Genomic DNA, 14,222 nt, shown 5'->3' on the forward strand with positions numbered 1-14,222 from the left:
CTGCCTTCTGCTCACCATGAATTGCTGTCCTTTGTGAAGCCAACCTTCCTTGGAGTCAGCCAATTATGGACTGAAACCTCTATAAACTGTAAGCTAAATAATAACTTTTTCCTTTTAATTTTTGGTGTTGGGTATTTTGTCTCAGCAATGAGAAAGGTAATTAAGACATCATACAATTAAGACTTTGACATCTACATGAAACACAAAAATTTTTTCATTATGTGTTTCAATATTAAATGTATTTCCTACTTTAATGAGTAAATACTGTTTAGAGTCTTAAAGGAGTTATGATTATGGAGGAAAGCTCAGGGTTTGGTAACAAGGATGAATTAGATCAGAGATAGATGATTTGGGGGAAATCAGCCCTTTGACCCATCTTACCACCAAAGCCAGCTAATTTATTGAGCTGCTGGATTACTGGGAGTGCTACTGGTCTGCTGGTGTACCTTGGATACCTTAGTATCTGTCTCATATTCTGGGTTAGAAAGGCTAAGGATCACAGATTCAGGAGGAGAGATCCAGTGACTCGCGTTAGCACCAGTCTACAATTCTGTTTGACTCACTTTCTTAAGAGTATGAATGAATTCCAACTTACATGTTCACCATCTATACACATAAGGTGAGCAAATGGGAGCTGGTGAGTCTATGACATTTTGGATTTTTCTTAGAGAATGAAGGAAATCATAATTTTTAATGCACACTACGCTCCAGAAATTTCTCTCAGCACATTCAGAAATGCTGACTCACTAAAGCACCACAAATATATTAAGAAATACAAGCCAATCATACATGTCAATATAACCCCAAGAATTTTGAATTCTGTCTTAAGAAGTCAAGAAAGGATAATTATCATATCTAAACACATGTACATTGCACAGGCTAGGTGCTAATCCTCTCAAAATGCTATGAAGAAGTATTTTCACTGTCCCCCTTTTATAGATGAGGAAAGTGAAGTTGGGGTTAAATAATTTGACTCAAGTTCATACAGCCAAGTGGTTACATTTGTCTTCCTCCAAATCCTGTGTTTTAACCTTCTTTATTACACTTTTAATATAAAATTTGTCTGTTATAAAAATACTAAAACTGGGACATTGTTTTAAAATGACATATTTTTCCAGATAATGAGTGAATAATTATGTAAAATACATACAGTGACTTATACAAAAATTAAATAGGCACACTTCTTGCAGTCTTTGGAGCAACTGACAGTATTAGTCTTGGTTCTGACACCTAAGAAACTTCTGAGGCATTTTTGCTACAATGTTCTGCATCCTTGTGCTGGTAACCATCTCAGTATTTCATTAAGCTAGCCTTACTGTAAAACGGATGAGGGTGGTAGCCTCTGATTTGCCACCAAAGTAAGTCACTTGAAAGGTCCTGAAACAATAGCTCATTTGAACAAAGGCTTGTACTGCAGGCAGCAAGCAAATCAAAGTAGATCTTTCCTGATTATTAATAGAGGCACTCGAGTTGAAGCTCATGCTCTGAGCCTGCTGCCACTGCATTTTTTATTTTTCCAGACTGACTTGAAGTGCTCATCTGGGTCATATACATCCAGTTTTAGGCATGGGCATGAGTGGTTTCTGAAGGGCCCAAATGAAATTATTCTGGACAGATCATTTTGCGCCTCAGAGAGTGTTATGTACAAAATAAATTAAAGAAGCAACATGAAGGAAAAAGAAGGGAAAGGAACTACAGAAGCAAAGAACAGAGGATCAATTTACCATTACATGAAGGGGGAGAAGCCAACCTGGGCTCCTGGGATGTGTGACTAGCAGGAGCGCATTCTCCTGAGTGTTCAGAATCATGACTGAAATCTGAGCCTCTGGTCTGAGAAAGGTAACCCATTTGTACTAGACATTGGAGTAAATGTGCCCTCTTCTACTCCCTGCCCTAAGAACCCAGTCAATGCTTAGAGATGTTAGAGCTGCTTGCCCCATAAGTTTGAAAGCAGCCACATAGCACTGCATTTGGAAATCATTCACAACTGGAGACAAAGCAGAGCCTCTACCCCCTACAGCCTGTGTGCACAGCTCAACAAGCTGTGACCTGCCTGGAGCAATATGTGCCTGCGCAGCATGGGTGAGCAGAGCAGCCAGGGCTGGCTCATTTCCATTTCTGAGCTGAGCCGCTGGATGGAAGGACCTTCCCGGGTCCAAGTGAACATGTATAATACCGTTGCTGTACTAATTAATGTTCATAGTAAAGGGAAACAAAACAAATGCAACTTCACAATTAGGTAAATTAGAGGTGGTTATATATGGAACCAAAGATTTATTCTAAACAACTCTTGGTGTACTTAAGCGGTTGCCTGCACAGTACTAATGCAGAGGTGAAGCAGTAGCACAGATAAGAAAACTTAAAAAGTGAGGAGTTACTGTCAGGGGCACACAGAACAGATGAGATGTTTGTACAAGTTTATGTATCCAAGACCCAGGGCAACAGCTCTCTTCTTCAGGTCAGATACAGACGGGGCAGGAAGACGGCATTCAGCTGAAACCCTCACCAACGTCCTCGCAAGCCATCATTTGTAATCTCAGCAATCTCTCAGGAGATGGCCTTTGTCTTTTTTCTTGTTTTCCCTATGTTTTCCTTTTTTCTTTTTCCAAAAGGGCACGTGTGGAAAAGATACCAGATAAAGGAGAGACAATAAATTAGTACCATTTTAAAAAATGTGTGAATAATTCCATCGCAAGAGTTTCACAAATTATGAGGCAGATAAAAAAGAAGTCTTTTTTTCTATCAAATGTAGCCAAACAGGGACTCCTTGGCTTACAGTGCTAAAAGATAGAATTCTCAACATTTAATATAGAGATATTTGACATCTGACTTCATTTTTTATTGTCTTTTTTCTGTTTTATGTACTTATTTCTTTTTGGTTTTTGAGATGTGGTGTTTCTGTGTAGTTCAGGCTGGTCTCAAACTCACTATATCATCCATGTTGGTCTCCTGCTTATGTCAATCCTGCCTCAGCCTCACAAGTGCTGAGATTGCAAGTGTGCATCACAACACGTGGCTGTTTTTACATTTTTTACAACAAGATTATCTGATGATGCTGTGTCTGGCTGAATTCCATCCCTACCATTGGCAAATGGTCTTTAGAAAGAGAAGGTGAGGAACCCATACTTTTTTCTTCAACCTTCCCTGTATGCATGTTGTTTCTTGGAATTATTTGTTCAGTTTTGTGGGTATCTTTAATCTTTGTCTTCAGTGTACTTTTCCTGAGAATTACTAATTGATTTGAAAAGTCAATTTGCATGTGTCAGATTCAGTATTTATCCTCTGGTCAACTGGAAAAGTTAAGTGTTGTATCTATTGTGCACATTGAAGGGAAGAACTCAAAAATGGTTTTTCTTTAGGGTCTGAACCAACCCGGCTTGCTCTATATGTTTAGGAAAAACAGTCATTGCTCTTAACTCACAAGTACACCACAATCACTATAATCACCAATACTATCAGCACCATCAATATCATCACCATCACAACCCCCACCTTCGCCACAACCACAACCATTGTTACCGCTACTGACATCTTCACAATCACCAACCCCATCAGTACTACCACCTACATCACCCACAATATCACCAACAATACTTTTGTTTATTTGGATTTGGAGAGCCAGGGCCACTCTTGACTGGCCTAGTGATACTTTTTAGAGAAATTAAGACATAAGAATGACATCAAGTTAGAGCAGTCTATTTCTGGGGTGATTGTTTTAGGCAAAAACAATTTCTATGGGGAAAAGATGAGAATTCCTAGGAAAGTGGACTGGAAATACAGAGAGAAGTATAAGAGGAGGTACTCAGGAAGCGAAGGCTTAAGGACAGAAAAATAGTTAGGGTCCTTCATATACCAGGAGGGGTCTTTGGTGGAGAATTTTAATTTGGGAAATACTTCTCTCTTGCCATATGTACCATGGAACACGAAAATTCTTGTACTTATGTGGAGTTTTATTTTCTTACCCTAAAATCATACTTGTTCCTGTCCCTATTTATTTATTTTTGGTAATGGGGATTGAACTCATGACCTCGCGCTTGCCAGGGTAGTGTTTGTGCTGCTGAGCTATATCCCCGGCCTGTTCCAGGCCCTTTAGTAAAATCTGATGATTTAAATAGCCCTTGTGAGCCGGTGGTGTGAAGATGGGCAGGGACAGGTCTGTAAGTGTACTCCAATTGTCATATTAGGTCACTAGGGCTTTGATAACAAAACACCACAGACTGAGGGGCTTCAAATGCAAAAATTTATTTTCCTCACAGTTCTGAAAGCTCCAAATCTCAGGTCAAGGAGTTGATGGTGTTGGCTTCTTATGAGGTCTCCCTCCTTGCCTTGTAGAGGACTGTTTTTTCTTGTGTGTGTGTGTGTGTGTGTGTGTGTGTGTGTGTGTGTGTGTTTTTAATAGTCTTTCCTCTGTACATATTTGTGCCCAGATTTCCTCTTTGGATAAGGTCACCAGTCATACCAGACTGGGGCACAACTTAAACACTTCAATGACTTTTAAAAACACTCTACCTCAAAATAAAGTCAAACTCAGAGCTGGTGGGGATGATGGTTTCAGCACATGAATTTTGGGAAGACAATTTGGCCACAACACCTGCTCCACAGTCATTCTGTGCTGGTCTGGAGGGTAGGCACAACGACTTCTCATATAGATTTTGTTTTGGAGCTAAAATTAGTGCTCAGCAGCACAGTGAACCCTGTCCAGAGCTAGTGGGGAGGGAAAGCCAGATTACCTGGGCTTAGGGAGCTACCAAGGGGCTAGTGAGTGGATAACCAAGAGCAAAAAAGAAAAATGTCTTTTCAGTTACATAAGCACAGATTCTTGAGAATGGCCTGATGTGGCATCTTAGTCAATCAGTTATTTAAAAAATGAGAGTTACTGTGCCACATTTCACATGTTGTTGGACATTTGTGGTCATATCTGTTCTAACGAGAAGACCCAACCAGGCACTACTATGAGGATGTGCTTGTGCCACCTTGGTTCTCCCTTCTCGCTTTTCTAGATATGTTTCTGCATCTGTTTAATGGGAAAGAAACAGTGTTCACATAATAAAGACAAATCAACAAAACAACCAACCCCTTTGATCCCGAGACACTAGCAAAATGAAGCAGTCCATAGAGTTCAGTTCTCTAATAGACCTAGAGTAAATGTCAAGGAAAACAAAATACCCAATGGGGAAAATATACAAACTCCTGTAACAGAACTTTAGTGCCTGGTCAAAGGGAGCCCCAGAATAGGCATTTGATAGAATTTTAAGAAAGGACAGATAACCAGGCAGAGAGAATTTTCATTAACTTTGTTGAAGTTGATAGAATAAGAATGTGAAAAGCTAAGGGCCAAGAAGGGGTGGACGTGGGGAAAGTGGCAGGAGAGGCTGGGAGGTCAGCAGTCACATCCAAAGGCATTTACTGGTCATAACTATGTATCATGCTCTCCTGGGAGCTTTGCAACATAACAGTTAGGACTCCCTCTTCTTTTGAGGCTGATGCCTGATACCTACTGCTGTTTTCTTTCATAAACACACCATTATTTCTTTTTCTTGAGGGCCTGCTGATACATGCTGTGGCTTTTGTTTTGTTTTGCGTTATTTTTCCGGGGGCGGGGTAATCAAATGATGAGCCTAATGAGAGAAACTTCCACTTCTCTTGGAGTTGAGTTGTGAAAATATGGACTGTTTTAATGGGTCAAAATGGGCCTGCAATGTTTCTTCACTAGAATTTACCATCATTTTAAAAACAGCTTCTTACCGAGTAAGAAACTGCTAAGCACGTGGACTCACTGAAGAAATCCATTTGCATCCTAACGCAAGAAAAAATGTTCTGAAAACTTACTGAAGAGCAGTGTTTTTCGCTCAGAAAGTGAAACTATAACAAGGGATGAGAATTTCAGACAGGAAGACAAAATAGTGTGTCTCACAGAGGATGATGGATGAACTTGCAAGCAGGACAAACACTAAGTAATACTCATCCCTATAGATGCAGCGTATTTCTCTGTGATATATTTTGATATTTATATAAAAATCTCACCATATTCTCTGAGCTACTCAAGTTACACACATACACAGTATAATTTCTCTCCACTGTCTTTATGCTGGTTACTGAGCCTTGTCATCTTGTCTGATTTGCAAATAAAATACTCTCTCTGTGCTCTTTGGGAGACTTTTTATCAGAACCATCCAGCCCTGAACAGAGAAGCATTTCAAGATCAAAAGGGAAGCAAAATAATACTCTTTCACCAAGCAAGGTAAAGATTCACACGTAATTAAGCCAGGACTATAGGATTATTTAAATAGATGTATCTCTTAAGAATAATCACATTGCTATAAGGCATTCAAACTACTATAAGGCAGTACAGAAAAAAAAAAAAAAAAAAAAAGAGAACTGATGGTGTTTTATTGAACACAAGCAAAAAAGAGAGTATGGGAAAGAAAAAGGGAGAAACAGTTGTTTGGTGGTTAGTGGTTATACCAGGCCCTCTATGTAGGGAACATAAGGGATAAGTATTTCTATCCCCATTTTGCACAAAAGGAAAAAGACAATAGAAATTAATTTCACTTGGCAAACTCATGAAGATGGAAGAAGACAGTGTTCATTCTTTCTGCCTCTCAAAAATCATGCTGTTTCCTACGGGCTAACACTGTCCTCTCTGTGATCTCACTTGGGGCAGAGTAACTCTTTTCACTCACACACTTATTGTGTGCCCCTTCTTTTCCAAGTGCTGAACTGGTTGCACTGAACACAGAGGAGAGCAAGCCATTCTGTGCAGACCACAGTCCCAACTCATCGTGCAACGAACACTGTCTGAGAAATACAATCTTGAGCACATTTTCACAGTCATTTCATCCATTCTTTAGACCAAGATATTGTCATATCTGACTTTTCAGATAGGAGGTACAGAGAGGTTCAGTAGCTTAGTAAACTTCATCAACAGTACTGAAATATATTCTCAGCGCTGAATTTAACATGCAAGTTTTGTCACACTGTAGTGTCTTGCTTCACTATACTGATAAATCAAGTTCCAGGCCCATGAGGAATTCAAACATCTAATATGTGAGAAAACAATCTAAAACAATCTGCAGCTGATTATAAGAGAAAGTGTGCTTATTCCCTATTTCACAGCTTCCTTCCTGCATAATGAAGTAATCAGAGCTAAAGTCGAATCGCCAAACTAAAACTTTAATTTACATTTAGATTATGTGTTTGTTACCAACTCCCTGTATCTATATGTTGCATATGTTGCAACTAGCCTTCTACCTCCTCTAAAGCTGTAACTGGCCATCAAGGGATGGAGATTGAACTCACAACCTTTGAACCACTGAGCTAAATCCTCAGCCCTTTCTCTAGTGCTTTTTTTTGGAATTTGGAGATAGTGAACTAACAACTGTATATTTTTGCATTTTATGGGAAGAAGACAAAATGAGGGTAATGTGTGTACACAACAGACTTCCAAATCTGGCAAGAGTTAATGCTTAGAATTCACCAAAGCAGTGTAAACTGTACTTGTGAATTTGTCTTCGGTTCTCTGCTACTTGTGTTCCTTTACAAGTCCTCTGGATTTTGATAATGACAAGTTTCCTGTGATACCCGCAGATTTAAGGCTAATGCCCATAGACACACAAACTCTTACAGTGAGATACATAAAGCTAAATGCCCTAAACAAGTGTATAAAGTGTCCCCAGTGTACAATTAAAGTGCCTTCTATTATGGGGATAGTAAAGTATAAACTCATTAAAGTCCTCCTGGTTATCTGTTCAGATATGTACCTGCCAGGTCAGCTTCTAAATAGTTTCTTTCAAAGAAGAGTCAATGTTATTTTACTGGAAAAGAGAAATACAAAATAGAGCCAGAAGGTTAATGTGAGTTTAAGAGGAGCATAAGGTTATCCTGGCAATTAAAGACTCTCCAGGAGGCTAATTATCCATACCCAGCCCTTGCAACTCACAAAATGTACCTACATTACAAAACACACAAAGAAAAACTTCACTTTGGACTGTCAATGTTATGTTTTTAATCATTGTTTTACAGGGTTAAATTAGCTAATATTTCTCTCATAATCTACTGAGAAACAATGAGGGGGATATTGTTTAAACACTCCAGCAGTGTTACAGAGAACAGAATCAACAGAGTCAAGAAATTAGAGAGTGAGAACAAGAGAATAGAGAGAGACAGAAAAAGATAAAGCATGAGAGAATGAGATAAAGGGAAGGGAGAGAAGGAGAGAAAGAGACGGAGACCGAAAGAGGGAGAAAGAGAAATTGAAGCTGATGGTTTTTGAAAGCCTTAGCAGGATATTTACTAACCAAGGAGGACTCTTGGGAGTTGGTGAGCAGTAGGGCATATTTCAGGGCAAATTAGTACAATTCAGATATATCTACAGCCTTTATAGTCTCCACACTGAAAACTTCAGAAAAATGGTTATACTGTTTGTTAGCTGAAATCACAACAGGATTTATATTAGATGACTGTTTCCTTTTTGACCCACTGCCCTCACCTTCATCCAAACCTCTATTATCTGTCACCTGGATCTCTATAAAAGGTGCCACAGTTCCCTGGCTGTCCCTGGTGTCCTGATCTAGCCAACTACTATTGCAATGGCAATCACATCCTGTCACCCTCGTTTAATGGCTTTCTATTGAGCTCAAGAAAAGATTCTGAATCCCTACTACAGTTGATGGCTAGCCTGCCTGACTTGGTTCCTGTCAGCCCCTACCCTATACTCCTGCTGTACCTTTATACTTCTCACCGATCTGGCTAAAGTTCTGTTTCTTCAGCAGAATCGTGGCATCATGTAAGCAAATGCCTCCTCCTCAAACAGGCCTCCCTAATCAGTCTACTGGATATTGCATACCATCCCCCTCCACACTTTCAGGTAGAGTATTATTTAGCTTTCTTGTTGCTGGGACACAATCCCTAACACCCATACTTGGGAAGTTTAATTTGGGAGACTGTTTCAGGGGATCTGTCCATGCTCAGCTGGCTTCAAGGCAGAAATATGATGGTGGAAAGGTGTGGCAAAGAAAAGTAGCTGGTTCATGGAGGTCAAAAAGCAGAGCAGAGAAACAATGCCAGAAAGGAAAGGATAAGTGCCTACATTACATCCTAGGTCAAGTCTCCATGGCCGACCCAGATATACCCAGAAATGTGCTGTATTAGTCCTTCAGTGTTTCCTAAGTCAGTCAAGTTGACACGATTAGCTTAACCACCACAAGTAGTGTAAAGTTACCTTCTTTCAATCATTGCAGCATTTAATCAGTCATCATGTCCCCTCAACCCTGTTCCTTCTGTTCACTCTGTGGCTCTGAAATATAGTGAGTGCATGTTGTTGCTCAGGTTTCTTCTGTATTTCAGGTATGTGAAGCGACTAACTTTCATGTAGTGCAGAGATGAAGTTAAATGTTTAGGAGGCTTCTTGTATTATCACCACATGATAATAACTAACATCAGAACGATTATAACTATACTTTTCTTAGTACCTACTTAGCACCAGACACTGGCTTAGATGTTTTACATATATTTTAATCACACAGCAACACCCTGTTCAACCTCCCCATGCAGATTATAGCAGGTACTGGGAAATTATGTTACAGATCTCAAGCTCTGTGAGTTCAAAGTAAAGAACTCTCACTCTGTATTTATGTAAGTCTGTAAAGGATGTGGAACCATTAAGGATTCTTTTGGACAATGAACTCAAATGCCTGGAAAGCACTCTTGTTCTTTTCCCAACCAAAGCTTCATCTTCATGTGAACTCTGTACCACACAGCCCTGACTGCACCACGTTGTGAGGGGCAGGCAGTCAGTGATCTCTGCGAGACTCCCCAGCTAATGAGACACCCTCCTTCCTTCCTGCTGGGAGGTAATGGGTTCAACTATGCGAGAACACAGCCACTCCAGGTGTCCTGGGCTCTCTTCTGGAAAGGAAAGAAGCACATAAATACAACATAAGGTTTTATTATTCTGGTAAATGCACTGTGATTCTGGATCCAATGGACACTGTAGTCCATTGATATGATTGTGAAAAAAGAATTAGATTTATTTTTGGCAGTTGGAAGCCTTTTATCTTTATGAGATGATAGCAGTGTTTTAAAGGGACTATCACAGTTCTTACTGCATGATAATAATACCTTGTTATGTGTAATACTTTACAAATTTCAAAGATATATTGATACTAAGTTTGATCCTAATATGTAGGTGGATTAATAATTATTTAGTACACTTCACAGAGAGGAAAACTGAGTTTTGTGCAATGAAATGGGATCACTGAAGGCGCGAAGCTAATCACAGCATCACAGATGAAGACATGTAATCATATTTCTGGCTCACCAGTCTTTAAATAAATCATTACTGCTGAAATGACCTAAAGGAAGACACCAGAAAGGATGCTATCATAAGACTGTGTGTGTGTGTGTGTGTGTGTGTGTGTGTGTGTGTGTGTAGCTGAGGTGGACAGATACCAATAAGTGGGTCTTAGAAACAAAAGTATCATTTTATTAGCACGGGGATATTATAGGTCTTTAACAAAGTCCTAGATTCTGAGCACTGCCTCTGTTCCACATTATTTTGCCACATTTAAATCACAGTGCCACCAACCTACCCAGACTTTATGTTCCCCAGTAACAATGCTTGATACATATAGAAAGCATTTTCTGCAAAACCTTTTTCATATCTGTTTTCTCATCCCTTGCCTTATAGGTTTTTTTCCTCTCCCTCTCCAGAAATAATGCTCTTGGAGTTCATTGCGGCTGTTCTTGTCTTAATGAATTATAGGAGTACATTTTATGGTTTCAGAAACAGTCATCTCAGGCTGTGAATCAACGAGCAGCCTTCCATTCCTCAGCCCTCTTTCCCTGAACAAGGAACAAGGAGGAAAGCAACACAGATGATGCGCTTCAGTTTGGTGGCAGCACCGTTGCTCTTTCTCTTCTTACACTCGGGGCTGCACGGCTCATGGGCTCGTGCAGGAACCCTATTTTGCAGTTATTGACAGAGGGAGCTGAACTTCAGGCAGCTATGTCAACACACCTGCCGGTCTTTAGGGGACAGTAAAGGCTGCTTCATAGCCCTTGCTCAGCTCACAGAAGGGCACTGAGAGGAATGCACAAGGAATTTCTGAATTCTGAACCAATCAGCCAAAGAATTGTCTCTGCATTTGAAACCCACTGTTCAAATATTAAAGTTCTCATTTCTGATGAAAGTTAAAGAAGTTTAGTGAAAGTCGGTTTTAATGAATGCCAGCTCCTTCTATGCACTTACCTCTAGAAAATGTTCTGCCTGCTGTTCCCGATCCAGTTTCCTCGAGGTTGTGGTAATCAAACCTGTGTAGAAATGAGAATAGTTGACTTTTAAGTATCTGGGGTAAATAGCTCACTAAGTGTAGGAAACAAGTCGTTACAGGAACAGTAAAAGTGACAAGGAACAGAAGCTCTTTGATTTCCCATAACAATCACAAGTCTTAAAATTATTCTTAAAGTAAAATTTCTTAATAAAATTTGGAAAATAGTTTTAGCTCTGCTTACCACAGTTACGGAGGTATTGTCATCTTTGGGGATGTATGAACTCACTAAAGAACCATCGGTTTTCTCATAATGAAGATTTTTTAAAGATTCATTTATATAAGACTGAAATTCTACTGTAGGAGTCTCATTAAAGATTTTAAAGTTCTTGAACAAATTAATAGGTTGTTGACATTGATTAGATTCAGGCTATGAAAAAGCATTTCTAAAATTTAATTTTATAGGCTTATATAATTTTGGTTACACTTTAAAAAAGTTTTTTTTTGTAATAATTACTTGTACATATAATCACTTCAAATTTAGTAACTTACCAAAGATTTTATACAATGATTTTATGTTTAAATCTCTACACTAAAAAGGTTCCACATGGATAATATCTCTATCTTTTCTTCCTCAGTGATGTTTCTCATAAATGAATCACCCATTTGAGTATAAAGACAAAGAAAGGGGAATGAGAAGCCAAAACCTTCAAGGCCTGGCAGCTTATTGGGTCAATACGTCATTGGCAGGTTTCATTATTTTTATTGTCAGAAGGTAATTAGAAGGTCAAGTTTATTTCCCATTTCTCAATCCCATTATGTCCATGAAGAAAATGTGAGTTGGGCTGCTTTCATGTTGTATTCTGACTGGCAAGGAATGAACAGAGAAAATCAAGAAAAGCTCATTCCTAATGCTGGTGAGTGGGTTTCACAGCATGGGGAAAACGTTTCACAGGGAGCCCTTGAACTGAAGCTTCTGTCTTGAACAGAGTGGTGGGTGGGAATACATAGATTTAGAGAAAGCTGAGAAGAAGCCATAGGAGAGTAGATGACTCTCTATAGCCTTTGAAGTACTTTTCTTCTCATAGAGAATGGCTCTTAAGAAGCTTCAGTCCCCTCCATTCTGCAACCTCTCTGGAGAGCAAACCAGTGTCACCACGGCGCAAGTGTTCTACCTTTCGGTGAATTCATTCTGAATGTGGTCACCCACTACCTCACTCAGAGATCTTTCTTTACTTTTGTTCTTTTTCATTGTCAGTAGACAACACTTGCAAATGGGGTACAAGGGATGACCTATGCATACCACATGGAATAGTCAAATCAAATGAATTAACATGTACTTTTTCCAAAATATTTAGTTTTATGGTGAGAATCTTTAAATTTTCCTGCCATTGATTTGAATTGTATAGTACATGCTTATCAGTTACATTCAGCATGCTGTACAATACACAGATTCTTCAAATTCAGCCAAATTTGCTGACCCTCTTTCCCAGGTTTGCACGCCCATCTGATAGGCTCCCACATAGTTTGTACCTTCTGTATCAGGCTGCTTTACACTATACACAATTTTTCACTTGCTTGTCTATAATTTTGCACTTGATTGATTGACAGGAACTTCATCAAAGGTCTTGCCTATCAATAACACATTTTTTCTGGCTTAGAACAAAGAACTACAACACAACAATTTTCAACTATAAATACTGATATGGAAGAGATGGCTTATGTCCCAATTTTTAATTTTCCCAGACTTAGAATTATATTGTTTTGTGTTTAATGTATCTGCGTTTGGGGAGGGTGTATGTTACAAGTGTATGCATTTAAAATCAATTAGTGTTCCTGGATATGAATAGAGGGGTTTGGGCATTCTTGAATATCAATATGAAGATGAGGTTATAGAGAGAAGACTGCCACTAAGAGTTTTCACTGAGGTCAGTGTCCTCCCATCCCTTGCTTCCCATCTCCTGGGCAAGTCTGCAAGCACAAATTTGGTGCTCTACTCCGTCCCTTAGTTTAGTGAATCAGCATCTCTCTGGATGAGGCTTGAATTGGTCCTCTGATGCTAAAAGAATGGTACTGTTGAAATTTACTATTCTTAGCTGAGTCTCACACTGACTTTTTACTTATTTTTCCTGCCTGCCCATTTGCACCCAAGAATGAAGCACACCAGGCTGCTCTAGCACTAGAGAAGACCACTGGACTTGATGTGCATGTATGTGGGACAGAAGAGGACTGGAGATAATGTGTGAGTGCTAAGAGGGTGGAGGTGATGAAGGGGGAAAAGGGAGCACAGCTTTCTGATTCACTTGATTAATGGTCTGTGTGGTTGCAGCAGCAGGTGTCTAATATATGATCTTCACAACATGCTGCCTGATAAAGTCGTATGTCAGGGAGAAGCAGTGAGGGACCAAGAAAGTTGTCCTTTCTTACAATGGATTCACAATGGGTCTCAGAACACTTGTTATATGGAGGCTGCAAACCGGTGAAAAGACTGTGAGTCTCTACTCTGATGCTTATCTGTGGCTCTAGCACACAAAAGAGCAGGTGCCATCTGGCTCTCCATCCCCTTTAGGAGTCTCTTGTCATCAGTATCCTTCCATGCTTAGGGTCATTCAGAGAGAACTGACAGAGAAGAGGTCAGCTTCCTCTCCTAAAGATTTTTGGGGCAGTTCTTTGGGATTTTCTTTTATTTTCACTATGTCTGCATGTGACTGAGAAAGCAGCATGGTCTCCTTCCATTTGCATCCCTTCACCAGGATGTGTTTATCACACGTTTGTTAGCTTAAGAGACTGGTTGCTTGAAATGCCTTAAATAACATATATGACATTAAACCTGGGCTGCGTGAAGGCAGGCAGCTCCTGCTCCTAGAGAGGTGTGGCAGGAAAGTCTCTGTGGGTTTCAGCTTTTGGAGCTCTTGTCTCTGTTATCTTCACAGATATAAGCAAAAGAAATAAAAG

The 14,222-nt window shown here is 39.6% G+C and overlaps 1 protein-coding gene across 8 annotated transcripts in view; it reads right to left on the reverse strand.

The window, feature by feature from the left end:
• The window catches only part of Fat3 (FAT atypical cadherin 3), a 646,812-nt gene that overhangs the window by 174,119 nt on the left and 458,471 nt on the right, over window positions 1-14,222 (reverse strand). For 7 of the 8 annotated variants that reach the window (XM_063256268.1, XM_063256266.1, XM_063256271.1 and 4 more), the window contains one exon: window positions 11,249-11,310. In XM_063256268.1, coding sequence (XP_063112338.1) covers window positions 11,249-11,310 — 62 coding nt within the window. Of the gene's footprint in view, window positions 1-9,549; window positions 9,907-11,248; window positions 11,311-14,222 lie in introns of those variants that run through there. The other variant, XM_063256272.1, reaches the window with a different exon arrangement.

This window comes from Cavia porcellus, unplaced genomic scaffold (genome assembly GCF_034190915.1).
Source record: "Cavia porcellus strain 051 isolate PalLab524CR breed Dunkin Hartley unplaced genomic scaffold, mCavPor4.1 scaffold_9, whole genome shotgun sequence".
NCBI classification, from domain to species: domain Eukaryota; kingdom Metazoa; phylum Chordata; class Mammalia; order Rodentia; family Caviidae; genus Cavia; species Cavia porcellus.